We start from the raw sequence: 23767 nt of genomic DNA, 5'->3' as shown, positions 1-23767 counted from the left end.
ATTGTTCTTCTAGCACAATATTTTGAAAACCCTAAAAACTAATCCTTAATTTCATAGCTGTTCTCATGTTTGGACTTGAACCGTTTGAAGAACCATCTCAAGAGGATTCCATGGCCTTCCTAAGGGACAAATTTCAGGGCCAATTAGCATGTGAAGATGGGATGCAGATCTGCCTACAGCAGTGCTTTAGGACATATTTGTTAACAGTGAAAGCATAAAAACTTCACTTGGATATAGTTATATATAAAAAGGTATATAATAAATATTAACTCGTAATATTTAATTTCTGAGAAAGTTTATGCAGCTACAATTAAAACATGCAATTCAATGTAAACCTAAGGAAACCACCTCACATGAGTTGATGCATGCTTATGATTGCAAACAAGTATATTTAATTCACAAATTTGAGCAAAACTGATGATTGCAATCTATGTTCACAGTGATGATGATGATGCAGATAGGAATGCAGACACCCATTATCCTGTTTTCCGGTGCATTGAACGAGGCATAAATGTAAAGGCCCGATTGTGACGGTGTCCAAAGCTGACAGCTTTAGGAACTCCATCCTGTGTGCTTAGCTTTGATACAGCACTAGTCAGGTCCTCAATGCTCTGTTCCACTTCCATGCTCTCATTTTCTTTTCCTTCTTCTGAATAGGGGTTTTCATCATTATCATCTTTGTTTGATGAATTTGGTTCCTCTTGATCTGGAAGATGCCCAACATAGTTCTTTGACTTTCTAGTTGAAGCATGATTTACGTGGTGTTTAGCAGTGGCATTGGCACCAACCTGAAATCTTAATCGTTGGCGTTGTCGTTTTGAGGGATGTTGCTTTTTTTGAAATTCAAATGATTTTGGAAACTTGTGCTTATCCACCAAATGTTGATGTCTACCTTTATAGTTGTTGAACTTCATTCCACAGCCTTCTACAAGACATTCATACTGTTGCAACAAGAATGTTAAATGTGTCTTCATAAAGTAAAAGCATGTCATTATAATACCAATTGTTCCCAGCCATAAGAAATCTGAATAATACCAGCATAGAAACGAGCAGAACCACAAAATCAAAATTTATGTACCACACTTTCAAATATAAAATCATTAGAATCCAATTGACATAAAAATAAAAGAGGCAAAAAAGAGTTTTTTCCCTAGAGCTTCAACAAGTTAATGGACACTTTCATTTTTTATGGTGGTAAACTTCTTTTCCCACACAGGCAGTGCAGAGTACAGAATAATCCCTTTCCAGTTTTATTCAAGATTTCACTCATACACAGCAAGATCTTCTAAATATACCAATACTGATTGTTGTCGGCAAGTCCTAAAACAAATGTTACATTAATATCAAAGCCATCAGCAAGTCTTAACACAAACATTACCAATATGAAACTCATTAGCAAGTCTTTATACAAACATTACACTGATATCAAACTCATCAGCAAGTCCTATAGGTATGCAATAAAAAAGAAAAATACAAAATGGATTGAGCAGTCTTCATGGTTGGAGAAATAGCTTCTTCCTTCTCAATTTGAAAATTGGAAAAGAAATTGCTGCGATAAGCAGAACATCGAGCAAATTGAGGACGCAAAAACTTCCTCAAGGATAAAGTGTTCCAATTTTCAAAAAATTGAAGAGCGCACAAAATCACGAGGGAAAAGAATAAAAGGAGAGACACTTATTGTTTCAAAGACAATGCTGCTGGCTGGAAATGAACGGAAAAAGCCAAGAAGAAACTGAGCTCAATAATGGTCCAATTAAAGGGTCTTTGATCTTATTAATATTATATGGAACTTCAAACACGTGTTAGATTGAAAGGGTCATAAGGACATCTAGAGTGAGCCAAAAGAAATGTACTTTAACACAGTTGAAATCCCAAGATTGAGGTACCTGAAGTCTCTGGTAGAGAAGATTACAAGTTCAAAATTACTCTATGATAAAGCAAGAAAAACATCATTTTGGTTATTTTCTGTTTTAAAAGAGTGCATATGAATGGTGGTGTAAGAAAAGTTTAGGATATGGATTAAGTGTACCAACTATACATACTTACAGATTATTATTGTATAGTTAAATGAATGAGAAAGGAAAACAGTAATCTTCCCTTGAATTTATAAGAAAAAATAATGGGATGCCCACCATCACAATATACCTCAAATTTTCCGAAAGCCACTACTAAGGATAAGAGGGATTTTTATTTTTTATTTTTTAAACAATTGATCAATTGATGGGGTTGCCACCTTTATAAATTAAAATGTTAATATACCAGTTACAATACAGGGATCACAAAGGCCTTAAGGAAACTCTGTCCAAAAGATCAAAAGTAGACACTAAATGACCCAAATTATAAAGTTGCCATTTGAGAAAGGGGAACTGTTACAACAGCAATTTCTTGTCCCAGAAAACCAGACAAGCGTAAGAAGACAATATGTGCATGTAAAAACTAACCAAACACAACGCTTCACGGTAGAATTACACCCTTTTCGCCAACATATCCTAACTGAAAAGAAGAAGCAAAAAAGCATCAACTAAACACATACAACGTAAACAAATAATAAACATCTTCCCTCTGCTCCAAGTCCAAAAAAATTGCAAATGAGACCTCATCACAAGATTGAACACCCTCAACCCTGAATTGTTTTTTTGCAACAATCACATTCTCACAGCCAAACATATATTTTGCTGTAATGCATGCCACAATCATCAACCTTAAAAATACATGGTTATGAAAAAAATTAGCAGTCTAAAATCAAGTGGGTTACAGTATCTAAATCTACCATTCCCAAGTTGTTATCAGCCATAAAGTCTACTCCTAGTATCACTGCTATTGCTTCTAGGATATGATTAGCTTAGTAGGAGAAAGCACAACACACCAAAAGAAAGGACATTACCACAAGAAGTCATCTTGCTAGTTCTGCAATATTTCATGGTGTTCAAAAAAAGCAACAAGAGACAAGACAAAAAGGATTGAGAAAGCTAATCCAAGCCTACAAATGAGAGGAGAATCTTGAAAGGTTACCTCTCATGAGTCATATTCAATTATCAATAACTGGAATCAAACAAGTCTACTTCCCACACCTACATGTCAAAAGCATGGGAAAGATATGGGTTAAACACTGCAAAACCTCTGTTTTGTTTTATCAGCATTATTCTTTGCCTTCCAAAGTCTAAATACCAGGATGCTGAGTGGCTGGACAAGATATCCCCTATCTACTTTCTCGATAGGGAGGGCCTTTCTCTAATGAGATTGTGAGGGATATTTAAGGGTCTGCAGTTGAGAAGTTAAGCCCCTAACAATACTTCTCCTGTCCACCAGATGCCAAGACTTGCATAAGACAGAGATACAATATGCATTCAATATCTTTTGGTAATTGGTATTTTACTTTAATGATATTTGAAAACTCAAGTTGCAAAAATGTTAGATGGTTAATATAGTTTAATCAATTATTCCCTTCAATTGCTTAGAAATCTATTTCCTTTTAAATGTAATAGAAAATCAGTGAAATCAGATGGTTTTACAAATTGATCATGAAATGTAACTGCATGTATGCGATAGGCTTAGTTGATGGTTGTTATAACTGTCCTCCATTCATATGAATATAAATATAAACGTATCTTTATTTACTCTTAATTGTCATAATTAGCAATGGGAAAAAGGGATGTTACTATGGCTTTTTTGCCTTAAATGGTATTGGTTGTGATGATACAGTGGTATAAGTTTTGTGACTTAAGTAGTATATGTGGACTAACCCGGGGTTTTGTAGATAATGCCTTAGGCAGATACCAGTTTCAGAATGTAGGGTATTGCAAACTTAAAATTCCCAATTTAGTTTTATTTGATTAATTCTTTCAATTGTTAGTTATGATATTTCAGTTAAGCTGATTGTAACTGTTAATCTCTTTCAAATGAATATGTAAGATAACCATTATAACTGCCTTCTCATAAATGTGAAGTAGTCAACGTATTGCTGATATGCTAGTTGTTGGCTAAGGCCCGAGAAAAGGGGATGTTACAGTTGATAGGGTAGTCATTTAATGGCAATCACTCATTTTGTAAAGGCAGAACTTAAGGTTGAGTCTGAAGGAAGAATACTTAGATAATTGACTAAGTATAAAGTTGGTTTACAGGAAACAGTTAACTTATTTTGTTCAGTGAGCTTCACTGGAAGCACATGAGGTAATGCGCACTTAAGGGAAGGTAGTACAGACAGTGTATGATACATGTGCAAGAACACTGAAAGAGATATCAAGTTTTGTATAAGTTATGGTAGATTTATTAGTAACAAGTTAACAGGACATAACCGAGTAAACGACAATATAGTGAGTTTTTTGTTAATTGCTTAAAAAGATTGGGACAACATCCTAGATCTTAACCCACACGTGGAAAAAGTTTATTTGAAGATTTGGTAACGTGCAAGGCAGCACAAGGCCGGCATATGAAGAGTTTTGGTATAAGCAAGCAATTTTGTTTAGCAAAGTATGGCATTGTATTGTAATGATATAATGTTTATTTTGGCACTCTATATGATTGATAAAGATGTGGATTTGATGTCAAAGCATAGCAGAGCAATTGTATGTACAGTTTTAGAGAACTACAAAGACTGGTCAGATATAGAAGACATCAGCAGTCGTCAAAAGTTTTTGTATCTATCTCTATTGATAGTTTGTACAATTATATATGCATGTTTGAGCAGTGGGCTCATCTTGCTCTTTGTATTGTAATCACAACTCCTAACAGGGTTGAGGCTTCTAACAAGACCTAGTCCTCTAACAAGGAAAAATACACTATACAGCTGTAATAGAATCCTAGCAGGGTCAATACCTTTCACAAGATATTTTTGATTAGTGGATCATTTTGGTGTTCCATCCCCACATGGTGTTTTCCCTTGGCCGAGGTTTTCCTACTTAACAAATAATGGTGTTATAACTTTCATTTTGTTATGCTTATGTTTACTTTTAAGTTTGATTATCTATGCAAGTTTAAAGATAAGAACTACTATAAGGGTACCCTACTGCACTGTAATTAAAGGAGAACCACTAAAGGCAACCTATTGGAGAAGTAGTTGTTACATCCCAAATTTTGACCTAGTTTTAAAATTGCTCCTAGCCATTGGATTTAACGGATTTTTCTTTCATGATCATGTAAAGTAGGTAGTTATTTATATCCGTTGTTTAACTGTCAATGAAGATGGTCATTAACCATTATTTGTTATATGATGTTTAGCAGTTGCTTAATTTTGGAATTATGGTTAATAATTTAAAGTCTTTTAAATGTTTATATGAAAATTATTATGAACTGTTATTATGGTGAAAGTATTTCACAAGTGATTGCAGGAGAAGATGAAGGGGGGAAGCATTGCTAAACGGGATCATCGGAATGGGATACTTGCTTAGTCCAATCAACAGGATTGACAAGTATGACCTTAAACTTTTTTGATAAAGACCTAACAACTTCAACTCAGGATACATCTGTAGGACCCGCATGAGCTATTAAATAATTAATTCAAAAAACATAAAAATAAATTAATTAAAATATAACACGTACCTTAAAAGATTTTAAATGATCTTTCACCATATTATTACAATATATATCTATGTAGGTACATATAGCTATAAAAATGAAGTGACACCATTATATTATTTTCTTATAATAAAATGATGCCACCTCACTAATATATTTACATGTACGTATATAAATATAAATTATAATAATATTTGAATTATAACCTTCCAACTCTTTTTCCATATTTTATTCGTTTCCTTGTTTGTAACCAATTAAACACTTGGCATTTTTAATTGGCGTTCAAAAAGCCAAAATATTCTTATGTTATGAAAGCCAAGGAGTCACGTCATTCCCTTTTTATTGAAGTTGTGAGAGAGGCGGACATCTTTTTTACCAAACACCCAACTGCCATACTCAAGATCAGCTCCTTTTCATACCTGATTTTCTCCATTATTTCTGCCATTTCCATTGCTCATAGTTCCGGCTTCACACACCATTCGAACCTCTACCAAACTCAGATTTCTGCAGAATATAAGTGCTGCCATTCTTGTACAAGCTGCCGTACGTCTCCACCTTGCTGAAGTTGAGGTCGCCTCTATGCACTGAGAAATCATTTTGAAGAAGAACAGATATCCAGCGTCTGGCAAAGCTCAGGCAATCCAAACTTTATACTAGGTCACGTGGATGATCATTCTCCCCAATATTGCTATTTTTCCCTTCATAATCATTAATGCATTTCAAATTCCATATCAATAAATTGCAGATTATACTCATTTCATACTTGAACAATCTTAGGAAATTGTTACTATAATTCATAGCAGAGTACCCAAGACATAGAACCATAAATTGTTTAACCATTGAATGTTAGAATACAATGAATTTATTTCTGCAAGTCTTTAATCACAGAATATGAAACACTAGAAGCAACCATTTGCCATGAATTAAGAAAACAGAGCCGATTGCTCTGAGAATTCGAACAACTAGACTCACCAGCTGTATAGCCATAAAAAGGTGAAGAGGTGAGAATGATATCTGCAAGAATACGAAAGATGAAATCAGATATGATTAAATAAAATTATATACCCATACTTAATAGCTCATGCTCCTCCCTAATAATGTTTCCTGTTGTCAAGTCAAGCGGTGGTGATTGGGTCGTTGAACCCATCAAAAAACCTTGGCCAAGGTAGTTAAAAGGCATGTTTGTCCTCTAATAATCACTTGATGTCAGTGGTGCCAGTTATTCAGAAATGTTCATCCATAACTGTGCGAATATTCTAAACACCAGGATGCTCATGTGGTTGGACTAAGAATATCCCAAGCTTGATCTCGGGGTAGGGTCTTTCTAAGAATGGTCCGAGGTTGGGAGGTTAAACTTAAGTCAATGCTTCTCCTCTTACCGAAAGCCAAGGCTTGCACAACCACCCAAAGACCCACCGGATGATACTTGTATGTTTCTTTTCATCTTTTCATGATAAGCATTTACTTACTTGTATGTAGAAAAGATAGTTAATCGTTAATTTAGTTATTTTAGTTGATCATTGATACAGTTAATTGTTAATCTAGTTATTTCAGTTGATCATTAATACAGTTATGTTCAGTTAATCATTAATCTAGTTATTTTCAGATGATCATTGATATGGTTATCTTAGTTGAACATGGTTATTTCAATTAATTATTAATAGTTAAAATAGTTAATGTCATATGAAATGATTTCAATTATCTATTCAATAAATGTTGGAAAATCTCTTTATAAACTATCTTTCTTTTTGTTATGAAAAAACGTTTGGTACGTATGGTATCAGAGCGTTGGGTTCAACACTGAACCTAGGGCACACTATCTTCCATGTAAACCTGAAAAATTCTTAATATAATTGTACAGGATGCAAGTACGTAAAACACCTCGCAAGAAGGCTTGACATCCCATCTTCTCATATTTAATTTAAAACATGCCAAAATTCGACTACACTTGCTGCTCCATGCCCCAAGACAATGAAACCCTGAATCAGGCCTTGCAACAAATGAAGAAAGAAAGAGTCAAGTGGACTCCTGATAGTAAAGCAACATATAGGAACAACTAATTCAAAACTGGAACGCTCGTCAGGGAAACTCTCTTCTACATTTCCACAGATCTTGGATGGTGCGGGATATGTACAAATCTGAATTAGAACTAAATGCTGAGAAGCAAAATTAGATTCCATGATGTAAATATCCTCAGTAGAGCAAATTTTTGTAAATAAGGCTACCATGAATGCAGTAGCAATGTATTTAAGTTAATTAAATAAATTGGTTTATTCATGTGATATATGCACTTGCAAAACTCTTTTAATATGTTGTAGGTGTTGGTTCCCAAAACCGCAGATTGGAATCCTACGAGCCTTGCCTGCTCGATGCTGGGATATCCAACTGGTTGAGGCCAACTTGACGGGATTGATCAATGTGATCTAAATCCCCTGCACTTCTGGCTCTGCAAGACCGAGGCGGGTGTACCTGATCTTGGACGAAACACTTAGATCCAAGACACTTAAAACAGATCAATTAGAACGCGAATGTGATAAAAGTTTTCCAAATGGCAAGAAATATAGGAAAACTTTAAACTTGCAATTTGTGAATTGAGAACAAAAGTAAATGATTGAAGTAAAATAAAGTATAAATATAGATTAATGCAACAAATGAATATATTTATTCCTCAAAGGCAAGAAGTAAGACATTTGCCAGCATATGGATTATGAATTAAGAGCAACAGACTAGTGCTTAATTAGATGGGCAATAGAGTCAAGATTATCAATTGAAACGTACAACTTTATAAAGTTTAATATATTTAACTATAAACAATTTTAATAATTCTGATGCGACAAATCAATTATATAAATGCAATTTTAAATTTGTCTAAGATGCACTTTAACTCCTGCAGAGGCAAATTAGACACAAATACGAAAACAATAAAATATTTCACAATATTTATGTTTATCAAATTTAAAATGCAATTAATGACCCAATCCACTTATCCGAATATTAAAATATTTATAGAAAATAAATAAAAGACATTTATAAAGGACACAATTTAATAATAAGTTAAACTCTAATGCAAATATAAATAAATGCGCTTACAGATTATGCTGAAAAAATTATAAGTAGAGACACTCCTTAAGGATGATCTATCCACAGCAAATTTATTAGGACCAAATGAAATTGACTCAAAAATCCACCATCCACAAGCTTGGTTCAACAGGTCACTCCTTTGCCAATGAGAAGATATAATATATCATAAGACATAGTATAAAAATTTTGTTTAAAAAATAAGAATGAATCTGAATATCGTCTTCTGTTCCTGTTTGATTTTACTTTATATATATTTATAAATGTTTGAAGGGTGTCGGTTGCTTTCCAAGCAACGTGCCTCTTCATAACTCAAAACTGAAATAATTAACAAAAATATAATATGACTGATAGTTTTGGACGCTTCCAAATTTTATTAGGATTAGTTTTGTTTTTTAAACTTCATCCTAATAAAAGACTTGCATCGCTCACGCAAGCTCTCAAAATATTTCAAAATTCAAAATGCGTAACCTCCATCTATCCTTGCTGTCAGGACCTGGCATTTTCTCATCTGCAACATGACACACGATATCATGGGTCCCGTGTCTGTATCCTTCCACTTCAGATTCATAAATCCCTGCAACTCCTACGAGGATGACGCTATGCAAAATCTCTGGGTGCTGAAGATGTAATACTCCATTATCCTCTCGTATGTTCATATGATGCAGCCTTCAAGCCCAGGTCTTGCTCACCACGCAAAAACTCAAACTTCAATATACAAGTTTGATGTGCTCCTGGACAACGCAAAGCTTCATTAATGGAATCAAGCCTTTCTGCTGAAGCAGTGAAAACTCCTTTTTCCATTTGAACGCCTCTGCATCCATCCATTCGGGTGTGTATCCATCGTACCTACAAAAGACAGGAAATAATGTAAGATAGTGATTTTAATAATGAAATATGAAATCCTCCGCTCAAGAGGCCACGCGATTAATCTAAACAACTCCTCTTCCTCATCCCTGATCATAACATCGAGCATCACAATGTTTTTGCAAATCTATTGCAAAACACATATGCCACCAAACAATACATGATGAACGCTCTTGCTTACTGATGCCAAAATTTGATAACAGTAAAGGCCAACAGGTCCTAACTGGGTTAGTAGAAATGTTCATGAGAAAACCCCAGATGGCGGAGGCAATGTCCTTTGAGTAATCCTGGAACTCCTCTTCATTCTTTCCCTTGTAGAGATTGATGTTCTCGCAGATAGCAGTTCTGAGATGGTTCACACAATGCTGGATCTGAATCACAAACTCTCCCTGCCTGTAACAACTTCTTTCTATACTTTCTTAAAGCTATTTCATAATCTCCTTTAGATACAATTTGGTAGATAACGCTGGAAGAGCTTTCTGAGTGGAGATCTGTGCATTGTCGTTTGAAGAATCCGCCTGTTGGAGTATGCATTGGTAGTTAATTCTGTGAACATCCTCATGTGATGATCCCTTATTGCTGTCTGATAGCAATCTCGGCATGAATCCTTATGTGCTGCGTGATTCATCTGTTGTCCAGTAGTCATGCTGACATCTTTCGGGCCACACATCTGTCCATGGTAGTGAGCTCATAAGTTTCATAACTTGTCTGTAACTCCCAATCCTTTTGGTTTCAGACATTGAATCATTATTGACGGATGTAATCAAATGATACTTTCTGTATTCCTGACTCGCAACTGTTCTATATCTTTCTGTCATCTTGACCTGATCTTTGTTTATTATGCTTTTGTGGTTGTCAACATCCATCATTAACAGAAAGGCTGTCCCAAAGAATCGTATTTTTGATTGCTGTGTGGATATGTTAGGGTTATAAATGGTTGTCTCAAACTCATAAAATCCTTGACAAATGATACCATGAACCAACGCTTTTGGATATTGCAGAGTCATCACGTGTTAGTAAGATTTTTCTCAGCCTGAACATTAAAATCACAATGTCTCCTCCATCTGACTGCAAGTACCATAAACTAACAGATTCTTCATTTCCCAGCCAAGCATAGTATTACCTTATGCCATGCTTATATCTGCTTATTTCAAAAGGCAAGAAATTAACCATACTGTAGCCATTGATAAGTTCTGCCTGTGACTTATTTAATTTTGCTGAGTGTGAAACCATATTCTGATCGAGTTCTGACAGCAATAACCTTGTAACTTGTTATGTTTGAAATGAACTTCAAGTCAAGCAAATATATAGCACAAACATTGAAACTCCAATGCTTGGGTCAGTGATTTATATTTACATATGTTTTCAAATAGTATCCGGTGAATCATAGCATAATGAAACTTTGAATCTGATATATGAGATTCTGACAGGTAGACTAGTTGTTATGTTCAATCACAATCTAATGCCTTCACAACATATCCCATCCTCTTAGATCAAAAAACATGGCCCTTATATATGCTGCTACCAAATCACATAATTGTTGCTCAATTAACCCTAATTGCGAATCAACAAAAGAATGCATCCACTATTGATTTCCCTAAAAAAAAAGTGAATGATGACTTCAACTTCCTCCACATTATTACTCATTCCCAAGATCTCCACGGAAATTTTAGTTGCAAAATTTGGGAGCTCCATCAGTAGGTACACTTAAATATATATATATATATATATATATATATATATATATATATATATATATATATATACACACACACACACAATAAATTGACACAAAATTTTGTAAATTCACAATTCAAACCAGTAAACAAACAAAATGAGCAGCAACGAGAACATTGTAGACCATGACATGGTCCATGAAAACACACAATCATCCACTGATTTGTTACTTCAGATTTTGCAAGAAATGCAACTGAAGTTGGATAATATGGAAAAAGAATGAATGAGATGGCAGCCCAAATGGGGCATAACCACGAGTAAACACAATCATCACCTCCTCTTAGAACAGAGATAGAAGTCTCCGGATATAATAAGAAAACCTCTTCACCACTCAAACTGAAAAACAAAATAAACAAGAAATAGTGGCTAATCTGTCAGCAAATATTAAGAAAATCAAACCACCCAAATTTGCCGATTCTAAATCCGGAGAGGATGTAGAAGCTTGGTTAACTAAAATGGAACAATATTTTGAAATTAGAAACTTTTCAGAAACCTCAAAGGTGGTTTGGGAAATATATCACTTCACTGGAGAAGCTGCTACATAGTGGGGAAACACCAAGGTTGAGCAAAATATTAAAACCACTGAAATAACCCTAGAAAAAATTGTTACCATTTTTAGGAATCGTTGGTTACCCCAAAACTTTTACAACCAAAAATTACTGGACTTCCAAAACCTGAAGCAAGGAGACATGACTATACATAAGTACTGGGAGAAATTTACCCAACTATTGAAGTATGTAACACCATATTAGCAAGATAGAAAACTGAAGGCGAGAAAATTCATTATGGGTTTGAATAATAGAATAGGAGGAGCAATCGATGTTCTTACTCCTCGAACTATGGAAGAAGCTTTAGAGAGGCTATCTAACAAGAACACAAAATAAATAGGGATGACTCCATTCGGGATAGTAAAAAGAAAACAAACTAGAATACAGAAGGTGCAGATATTGGATCTCAGAAGAAACAGTTTAAGGATTACAAGTATAGCAAGCCAAAATCAACAGGAAATGGATTCAAGGATTTCAAAAGTAATTTCAATACAAGTAAAAATAATAAGAGTAATGAAAAGAAGGGGCCAACTTTGGGATATTACAATTGTGGGGGAGATCATTATGCTAGTAAATGCCCCGTTAAACCCAACACCAATCAGCCGCGTCGACCACCTCTTCCACAACAACAGCATGTTTATCAGTAAAGAATCCACACAGCCCTGAATAATAGACAAGCAAAACAACAGATAGGCCCGATTGAAACTTCGAGTAAGATCTACGAGAACCCTGTCTCTATTTTAATTGACACTAGGGCTTCTAAATATTTTGTATCGCCTAAACTATTAAGTAGATTTCCAAAGAGATCTAGTTTTATGGCAAAACCATGGATAGTCAAGTATGCAAACCAGTCAAGGGCTAAGGTAGAGCAGTGTTTGTTTGAGGCTCAAATTCACTTTCCAAATTTCTCCATTGAATTGAATTTTTATGTAGCACCTCTTAGGTCTTAACGATATTATTATAGGCATTAATTGGCTCAGTGAGCATAAGGCCAAGTTGGATTATCTTGCCAAAACTGTAAATTGTTTGGATGACCAAGGCAAACCTACAAGCATTATAGGGATTAACATGAAATTAAATCAAAACAGATATCTGCCATGCAACTTAAGAAATATGGAAGAAAAGGCTGTGAGATTTTTGCAGTAAGAGTTGAAGACATGAGAGATCCTATAAACACCACTTATGGAGATGACTACATTTTTGAAGATAGGGAAATCAAAGAAAAGTTAAAGGAATCTTTCGAAGAAAAATATCCCTATCTATAGAATTATCAAGATGTGTGTCTCGAAGAACTCCTTGGTCTAACACCATCCCAAGTCTTTGATTTTTCCATAGATTTGATACCAAGAGCAGAACCCATTTCTCAAGTACCGTATTGAATGACTACCATAGAATTAATGGAGTTGCAAATACAATTACATGATATGTTAAACAAGAAACTGATTCGGCCCAGTGTTTCATCATGGGGAGCCCCAGTATTATTTGTTAGGAAGGACGAAACAATGAGATTATGCATAGATTACAGAATGCACAATAAGATTACCACCAAAAACCGATATCAAATAAAAGGCGCAATAGTATTTTCAAAAATTGATTTGAGGTCAAGATATCACCAGCTTCATATTAAGGACAAAGATATTCACAAAACTACATTTAGAACCAGGTATGGGCATTATGAATTCACCGTGTTACCTTTTGGGTTAACCAATGCTCCAACTGCTTTTATGAACTTAATGAATAGCATATTCCAAGATTGCCTAGATAACTTTGTGTTGGTCTTTATAGATGATATTCTAATCGATTCAAAAAATGAGAAAGAACATCAAGATCATCTAGAAAAAGTTTTACAAAGGTTAAGAGAACATAAATTATATGGAAAATTATCTAAATGCGCTTTTTAACAAAAGGAAATTCAATATTTAGGGCACATTATATCAGCTCAGGGAATAGTTGTAGATCCGTCAAAAATAAAAGCAATTAAGGAATGGCATATACCTTAAAATGTGACAGAAGTTAGAAGTTTCATGGGATTGGCAGGGTTCTATAGGAAGTTTGTCAAGAATTTCTCCAAAATAGCTTACCCGATTACATCACTACAAAGAAAGGGTAGAAAATTTGTATGGATAGAAAAATGTCAATCAGTTTTTGAATACTTGAACGAAAAGTTAACCATAACACCCATACTAAGAGTACCTGACCAACAAAAGAAATTCGTTGTTATAAGTGATGCATCAGAAGGAGTAGGAGGTGTGCTAATGCAGAATGAGCAGGTAATTGCATACGAATCGAGAAAATTGAAGAATTATGAGCAAAATTACACCCCTTATGCTCTGGAATTAGTAGCTATTGTTCGTGCTCTTCAAATGTGGAGACATTACTTGATTGGAAAACCTTTTGATCTACGATCCGACCATCACGGCCTAAAATATATTCACTCAACCAAATCTAAATGCTAGACAAAAAAGATGGCTGAAAATTTTAGCAAACTATGAATTCGACATAAGTTATATCAAAGACAAGGAAAACATAGTAGATGCCTTAAGTAGGAAGAGACACATTTTTGCAATGGCTACTATAAATTTTAGATTAAAGGACCATATTTTACAACATCTAGAGCATGATGAATTTTATGTAGAGATTAGCCTAGCTCTCATCAGAGACCCACAAGATCCCAAGTATTCAAAATTTAGGCTAGAAGAGGATGGATTGTTAAGATATCATGACAAGATTTATGTACCCAACAAAACTAAACTTCGAAGAATGATTCTGGAAGAATCTCATTCAGCTCCATATTCAGGACACCCCGGGGTAACTAAAATGTTGTCAGATATAAAACCTCTATATTTTTGGAAAGGAATGAAAAGGGAGAAAACATCATTTGTAGCAGGATGCTTAGAATGCCAAAGAGTAAAAGTAAAACATCGATACCCAGCCGATGTTTTGCACCCAAATGAAGTACCAGAATGGAAATGGCAAATAATTTCCATGGATTACCTATGATTTGAAATCGACACAACACTATTCTGGTAGTAGTAGATAGACTGACAAAAGTTGTTCATTTTATACCAGGAAATCTAACTGATGGAGCACCAGAAACTGCTCATAAATTCATAAAAGAAATTTTCAAATTGCATGGAGTTCTAAAGAAAATTATTTCAGATAGGGATGCTAGGATAGCTTCCAGATTTTGGCAAACATTATTTTCGGCACTAGGTACTAAACTAAACATAAGTTTAGCTTATCATCATGAGACAGATGGTCAAATAGAAAGAATAAACCAGGTATTAGAAGATCTTTTGAGAGTTTACTGTATGGATCGGCAATATCAGTGGGAAATATATTTACCGTTGGTAGAATTTGCTTATAACAATTCCTATCAATCCACTAATAAAATGGCCCCCTTTGAGGATCTATATGGCTGCAAATTTAGAACTCCTATAAGTTGGCATCGATTGGAAGATAAAATTATTGTTGGGCCTAAAATGCTTAAGGAAATGGAAGAACAGATAATCCAAATTCGTCAGAGATTGAAGGAACCCAATGACAGACAGAAAAGTTATGTAGACGCAAAAAGAACACCTAGGGAATTTTCAGTGGGAGAAAAGATGTTATTAAGGGTAAAACCTCAGAAGAGTATTATCAAGTTTGGTAAGAATGCCAAGTTAGCCCCAAGGTATGTGGGACCTTTTGAAATATTGGAAGTCATGAACCCAGTAGCCTACAAAATTGCCTTACCACCAACCCTTGCCAAGATGCATGATGTCTTCCATGTGTCATACCTTAAGAAATACATTACTCATCATGATCATATAATAGATTGAAACCTATTACAGGTGCGAGAACCAAGGGTGGTAGAAATAGAACCACTCAGAATACTCGAGGTGCCTAAGCTACGCTTACAAAATCAAGACGTGTCTCAATGCAAGGTCCAGTGGGATTAGTATGCAGAGGATAATGCCACCTGAGAAGATTATTACGAAATCTTTCAAAAATACCCTCATCTTTTCTCCAAGGCTAGAACTTGAACATTTCTTTTCTTGAAATAATCTGAATAGATATTGTTTAAAGTTTTGTTTTAATATTCATCAGGGACGACGAAAATTTTGAGGGTATGTTACATCCCAAATTTTGACCTAGTTGTAAAATTGCTCATAGCCATTGGATTTAACGGATTTTTCTTTCATGATCATGTGAAGTAGGTAGTTATTTATATCTGTTGTATTAACTATTATTGAAGATGGTCGTTAACCATTATTTGTTATATGATGTTTAGCAATTGCTTGATTTTGGAATTATGGTTAATAATTTAAAGTCTTTTAAATGTTTATATGAAAATTATTATGGAACTGTTATTATGGTGGAAGTGTTTCACGGGTGATTGCAAGAGAAGATGAAGTGGGGAAGCATTGCTAAACAGGATCATCGGAATGGGATACTTGCTTAGTCCATTCAACAGGATTGACATGTATGCCCTTAAACTTTTTTGGTAAGGACCTAACGACTTGAACTCAGGATACATCTGTAGGACTCGCATGAGCTATTAAATAATTAATTCAAGAAACATAAAATAAATAAATTAAAATATAATACGTACCTCAAAGGATTTTAAATAATCTTTCACCCTATTATTATAATATATATCTATATATGTACACAGATATAAAAATGAAGTGACACCATTATATTATTTTCTTATGATAAAATGATGCCACCTTACTAATATATTTACATGTACGTATATAAATATAAATTATAATAATATTCGAATTATAACCTTCCAACTCTTTTTCCATCTTTTATTCTTTTCCTTGTTTGTAACTAATTAAACACTTGGCATTTTTAATTGGTGTTCAAAGAGCCAAAATATTCTTATGTTATGAAAGCCAAGGAGTCACGTCATTCCCTTTTTATTGAAGTCCTGAGAGAGAGGCGGACACTTTTTTTCTAAACACCCAATTGCCATACTCAAGATCGGCTCCTTTTCGTTCCCGATTTTCCGTCATTTCCATTGCTCATAGTTCCGGCTTCACACACCATTCGACCCTCTACCAAACTCAGATTTTTGCAAAATATAAGTGTTGTCATTCTTGTACAAGCTGTCGTACGTCTCCACCTTGCTGAAGTTGAGGTTGCCTCTATGTACTGAAAAATCATTTTGAAGAAGAACTGATATCCAATGTCTAGCAAAGCTTAGGCATTCCAGAATTTATAATAGGTCATGTGGATGATCATTCTCCCCAATATTGCTATTTTTCCCTTCATGACCATTAATGCATTTCAAATTCCATATCAATAAATTGCAGATTATACTCATTTCATACTTGAATAATCTTAGAAAATTGTTACTATAATTCATAGCAAAGTACTCAAGACATGGAACCATAAATTGTTTAACCATTGGATGTTAGAATACAATGAATTAATTTTTGCAAGTCTTTAATCACAGAATGTGAAATGCTATGAATCAACAGAACAGAGCCGATTGCTCTAAGAATCCAAACACCTAGGACTCACTGGCTATATAGCCATAAAAAGGTGAAGAGGTGAGAATGATATCTGCAAGAACACGAAAGATGAAATCAAATAGGATTAAATAAAATTATATAACCATACTTAATAGCTAATGCTCGTCCCTAATAATGTTTCCTGTTGTCAAGTCGAGCGGTGGTGATCGTCTCATTGAACCCATCAGAAAACCTTGGCCAAGGTAGTTCAAAGGCATGTTTTCATCTAATGATCACTTGATGTCAATGGTGTCAGTTACGCAGACATGTCCGTCCATAACTGTGCGGACATTCTAAACACCAAGATGCTTAGGTGGCTAGACTAAGAATATCCCAAGCCCGATTCCGAGGTAGGAAGGGTCTTTCTAATTCAATAGATTGTATGGGGATAACTATGGTCTAAGGTTGGGAAGTTAAGCCTAAGTCAATGCTTCTCCTCTTACCAAAAGTTGAGGCTTGCACAACTAGCGAAAGACCCACAGGATGATACTTGTATGTTTCTTTTCATCTTTTCATGATAAGAATTTACTTACTTGTATGTCGAAAAGATAGTTAATTGTTAATTTAGTTATTTCAGTTGATCATTGATACAGTTATTTACAGTTAACCGTTAATCTAGTTATTTCAGTTGATCATTAATATAGTTATGTTTAGTTAATCGTTAATCTAGTTATTTTCAGATGATCATTGATATAGTTATTTTAGTTGAACATGGTTATTTCAGTTAATTGTTAATAGTTAAAACAGTTAATGTCATATGAAATGATTTTGGTTATCTATTCAATGAATGTTGGAAAATCTCTTTATAAATTGTCTTTATTTTTGTTAGAAAAACCATTTGTTACAATAGTTCAGAGAGAACTATCAAGGGCACCCTATTGCAATAGTAGGTAAGGGAGAACAACTAGTAGGGCACCCTACTACAAGGTATAGATTGCATCTCTGAAGGCATAGAAGATATAAATATATCATCTACGAAGGATGCATATGCCAAGTTTGGATATCCATAAGGCCTTGGGAGAAGAGTCGTAATGAGAGGGTGACATAGCTAGAGGACCATCCTAGAGTAATTGTATGGCAAATACAACCCAAGGAGGTCCTCTCCAAAGAGCATAGTACATGATTATGAACTCTCCCTAAAGATAAGGAGCATTCATCAAGACTCATCAAGGCTTCGACCAATACTTAATGGATAAAGAGAAGTACTATAATACACCAAGATATGTTCTATCTTTTGAATTGTTTTTGGTAATATCAGAATTTTTTTGGAATTTGATTATGTCTAAATTTTTTAGCATCTATAAATATATAGAAACTCTAACCTCATGTTGAAATTACGATTTCAGAATGATTGATCCAGAAGCATCTTGGGCCTTTGAGCAATCTTGCATCAACCAAAAATAGTTCTTGTTTTTTGTACCAGTCTGTTGTTCGCGAAGTAGTCGTTGTTTCTTTTGGTTTTAGGTTGCGCACAATTGATATCATGTCGAGGACCTACCATAGATCTTTTACATAAGTGTTTGTGCCCTATATTTCCTATTCTTCGAGTTTTGTGTTGTTCTTTGCGATCTCTATTATCTACTGTTTTTAGCCAATGATGCGCATTATTTGCTTTAGCGCAAATCTATACAATGACGTGGCGTCTTGCACAGTTGGGAGCCGACTCCTAACCTGTGTTTAGACCAATTCCTACGAGTGCATGATCTTTTTTTGTCATTTGCTTGGGTTTTGATTTACTTTTCCAAGGTTGAACCTCTAATGTAATTAAATGCTTAACTACCTGACTTGTGGCTTAGTTGGCTATATAAGAAGCTTGGTTAGATGTAGAGTAATAGAACTTAAAGCGAAGAAGATAGAAGATACGATCTTGGACTCTAATTTTGTAAATCTCATTATATATGGCTACAACCCGAAAGGCCTCACAACCAGGTATATTGCTTCCTTATATGTGAAGTGAAATAATTACACATATTGTGATGCTACATATGGCCTCTTGTTCCTTGTTGTTTGTTTGATTAAATCTTCCATGTGTAGCTCTTAGCAATGGTAGCACAGGTTTGCCTCCTTTGGCATCCTCGCGTTGCGTCAGGTGGTATCAAAGCAAAGTTCTTTCTTGTGGGTTAGATCATGGAGAACCTTACTGATTTGGTTGTAGGGTGGCAGATCTGAAATCTCACCTATAACTTGTAGAAGGTTATGATCTTGCACTAACTATTGTCAAGATGGTTCGTGGTAGAGGGAATGCAGATAATGCCATTATGGATATGTTGAGGCAGATTGCAGCAAGACTTGAAGTTGTTGAGACAGCCCAAGAACAAATGTACATCTTGAAGATGTTAGTGATGATGAAGAAGTATCACCTGATCCTAATTCGGAACTTGAGGTTGAACAAGATGAAGAAAGGCTTTTGAGAATTGTGTCTAGGGCTAATGCTAGACCTATGGTTGAATTTGTTTGCTATGATGGAAGACTTGAGACTAATGCAATATTGAATTGGATCTCTGAGATGGACATGAACTTTGGGTATGAAGGTACTCGTGATAACAAAAAGGTGAAGACAGCAGTCACAAATTTGAAGGGTCATGCTTCACTTTGGTGGGATCATTTGCAAACTGAAAGACAAAAGAAAGGAAAAGAAAAGATTAAGACATGGGCAAAGATGATTGGAAAGATGAAGAAGTTTTCCCCCTGCAAATTACCAAGTTAATTAGCTAATGAAAATGTTGAATTTGAGACAAAGAGACGTGAGTGGGAAAGAATATATGAAGGAATGCTATAAGTTGGATACCAGATCTGGACATGTAGATGATGAAGTTGAGAAAGTGGATAGATACTTGAATGGTTTGAGGATATCAATTCAAGATGAGATCAGCTATGTTAAGATGGATAGTGTGGAAGAAGCATATCAATATGCTCTGAAGGTTAAAGAAAGATTGTCAAAGAAACATGATCAAAGACAAAGAGGTAGAGGTGGCAGATTTCAAAGAAGCAGAGGTAGAACCTATGGAGAAAGTGGTAGATCTGACAATGCAATGCAAGATAAAGAAAAGATAGAATGGAAAGAAGCGCCTGCTAGAAAAAGAGGTAATTACTCTAGAGGTAGCTATATTGATTACTCTAGGAATAATAATGGTGGAAAGAGAGAGGAAAGATCTTGGTTTAAGGGCACTTGTTTCAAATGTGGAGAAGGACATAGAGCTTTTGAATGTACTAACTCTGGAAAGAAGATTGGACGTAATAACAAAAGCATTTTGGCTTGAGAGGAAGTTGCTGAAACATCTAATGAACCTCAAAAATGGTAAGAACCTAATGTTAAGAAGTATCTTGTGGAATGAAGAAGTTAGTGAAGAACCTGTTTTGAGAAGAAGTTTGTTCAAAACCAGATATAAGATCGTTGGGAAATGTTGCAAAGTAATCATTGATAGTGGGAATTCTGATAATTTGGCTTCTGAGGAGCTAGTGAATAAGTTGCAGTTGCAGAGATTGAGACATCCTAAACCTTACAATGGTGCTTGGACCAGAAGGAGCATAATTACCTTGTAAGTGAACAATGCCTTGTTATATTCAAAATTGGGAATTATCAAGATAAAGTCTTGTGTGATATTATGCCTATGGATTGTTGTCTATTCTTTTGGGTAGACCTTGGCAGTATGATAGACAAGCTTTACATGATGGTAGATTGAATCAATATACTATTTGGGTTGATGGAAAGAAAAAAGTATTGTTACCTTTGGTTGAAAAGCTTGTGGAGAACCATTGTACCACAGTCAGAGTATGTTTGGTTGATGGAAAACAATTTAGGAACGATATAAAGAAACAAAATGTTGGTTTTGCTTTGAATCCTAGAAAGGCTGAGAAACAAGATGATCTAGAACATGCACCTGAGATTGAATCTTTGTTGGTGAAGTTTTCAGACATTATTTCTGATAATGTACCTGATGGTTTACCTCCTATGAGAAGTATCAGCCACAGCCACTGTATGGATTTGATTCCTGGAGCTAGTTTCTCTAATAAAGCACCACATAGGCTTACACCTATTGAAAATGCTGAGTTGAGTAGACAAGTGCAAGAATTGTTTGCAAAGGGCCTAATTAGAGAAAGTTTGAATCCTTGTGCAGTATCTGTTGTGTTAGCACCTAAGAAGAATGGAGAATGTACACTGATTCTAGAGCTATAAACAAGATAACAGTGAAGTATAGATTTCCTTTGCCTAGGATGGATGACATAATGGATTGTGAAGGCAGAGGGAAGTATTTTATTGAAAAGTGGTTATATATGATAAATTCTATCAAACACTTTATATATATAATTAAATAATTATACATAGTTTTGGATTGAGATAATGATTAAAATTATTCATTCAAATATTATTTTAAAAGCTATCTGTAATGCCAAATGGAGGTACATATTCCTTTAATCAATGCTGCTACTATTGATAAAAGTCGGTTAATATTAGTCATTGTTCATTACTAACTAGTCAATATTCCAAGGCTTGGAACCACTCCTATTGCTACAGTGGTATAAACACTGATTATTCAAACCTTGACAAAGAGTGGTGTGTTTTTTTTGTATAAGATAAGATAAGATAATGATATTAATGTCCAACAAAAGACCAAAAAGAGGTCTATGGGACCGAAAGATTACAACAATTAGGCTGAAACCAGCAGGAACACACAAAGGTGCCCGAAAATAAACTAGAACAATTAAAACAATAACAACCAACAAAGAATAGAGAAAGCACTAGGAGTCTTTCTTGGGCAAGAAGAAATCAGTCATTGAATGATACATATGCCAATGTGTAGAGGCACTAGACCGTCTTTGGCTACTCACAAAGGAGTGTCGCTGGTGCAAATAGCCAAAACAGGATCTAACACATCTGGAAAGCCCATAAGAACGAATAGAGCTGGAAGGCATTTTTACACCCCGCAAAGGAGATAATGGTGTAAAAAAGGCAGTAATGAGCTAAGTAGATAAGTGTCGGTGAGGAAGCAGTGACTGGATCATGCTATCACGGAGCGTGGTGGCCTCACGAAGATAAAGTGCAAGGCATCTCTAATCATAATAGCTAAAAAAGTCGTGTAGAGAAAAGTACTCCCAGAACAGACAGAAGAATCTCCCTTTGATCTCATTGTAAATAGGGCATCGAAAAAGGAAATGAGCCTCATTTTCCACCTCCCCTAAAGTACATAGCAAACAGATCCACTCCTCACTATCAATATGATGATCAGTCTGAGCTTGAAGATGGTGGGAACCAACTCTGAAAGATCCTAAGGAGATTTGTAGGGCATGAGACCATCTCCGCGAAAGGTAGCTAGGACGGACAATGATCCCATAAAAAATCTCCAAAAACTGCTCTGCACAAAAGGACATCCGCAGGCATAACCCACTAGGAGGGTTAACCCAAGTAGTGGTAATGTAACGTCTATAAATATCAAGACAAACATGATCATTCAACTCCTGCCGAGAGAGAAGAAGATAAGCAGGGGCATCCAAAGAGAACTAAAAAGGGGGGAGACGCTCAATGTCAATCTCAATCGAACACAGTAAAGAAGAAACTTGTGCATACCAACATCGTGCGCGAGAACCAAAGTCAACATCCGCAGTAGAAACAGAAGAACAATAAGTTAAATAGGAGTAGCGGTTCCGGTCCTCAACAATATCTGCAAACCCACGAAGACGATGAAGGAACCAAACCAAATAAAAAATGGTCGTGAGTCTCAAAGAATGAGCACCAAACTCAGCAAAAATGACGTTGTGAGGAGTGAACCTATGACATCTGATGATGCGCCTCAAGAACAGAATCTGAACCCTCTCAATTGAGGCCCAATCAGAGCTAAGAAGAGAAGGGCCCCAGACAACAGATCCATAAAGAACAGTCGACTGCACAAGAGCATCTACGAGAGATAGCTTAGATGAGGTATCCTAGAAGTGATGCCTGAAACACTATTTCTCAAGCAAAGCAAGAGAACCCATACCCTTATTAATTCGAGCTAAATAGTTGGTCTCATACTGAATCGTGGATCGGAAAACATAACCCCTAGATATGTGTAGGATGAAGTGATCTCAATCTCCTGGCCCTGAAAAATGAAATGAAGATGAGAAGTCTTTAAACTATTAAAGACCATGACCCGAGTCTTACCCAAGTCAACCACAAGTTGTCGCTGATCACAAAATAAAGCTAATCTATCAAGAAGTTTTTGTAACCTATAAGGAGAGGAAGCAAGAAGAACCACATCATCTGCAAAAAGGAGGATGGTCAGAACCTAATGAAGATAAAAACCATCCCCCAAGAGCGAAGACTTCAAGAGGAAGTTCTCAAGCTCATCGATATATAACCCAAATAAAGTAGGAGAGAGAGGACAACCCTGCTTAACCCCAATGGTACTATGGATCGGATCCAAGAAGCCGTGAGGAGTCTAGAATCTGCCAACCATAGTCTCATACAATCTCATTATAGCAATACGTAGCATCTCAGAAATGCCAATCTTCCTAAGTCTCTCAAACAGAGGCACCCTAGGA

The 23767-nt window shown here is 35.4% G+C and overlaps 1 protein-coding gene across 2 annotated transcripts in view; it reads right to left on the bottom strand.

Annotated features, from left to right (window-relative positions):
- Positions 1-237: 237 nt before the first annotated feature.
- The window catches only part of LOC149556554 (nucleic acid binding / zinc ion binding protein), an 81609-nt gene continuing 58079 nt past the window's right edge, over positions 238-23767 (bottom strand). Inside the window, exon 4 of one of the 2 annotated variants that reach the window (XM_089830879.1) lies at positions 238-941. In XM_089830879.1, the coding sequence (XP_089687005.1) occupies positions 477-941 (465 nt within the window). In that variant the 3' untranslated portion in view covers positions 238-476. Of the gene's footprint in view, positions 942-8733; positions 9442-23767 lie in introns of those variants that run through there. The other variant, XM_089830880.1, reaches the window with a different exon arrangement.

Source organism: Cupressus sempervirens, chromosome 5, assembly GCF_028749045.1.
Source record: "Cupressus sempervirens isolate cs-2001-9-10 chromosome 5, ASM2874904v1, whole genome shotgun sequence".
NCBI classification, from domain to species: domain Eukaryota; kingdom Viridiplantae; phylum Streptophyta; class Pinopsida; order Cupressales; family Cupressaceae; genus Cupressus; species Cupressus sempervirens.
Note: the sequence above shows the minus strand (reverse complement) of the source record. Positions and strands in the feature narration are given on the sequence as shown.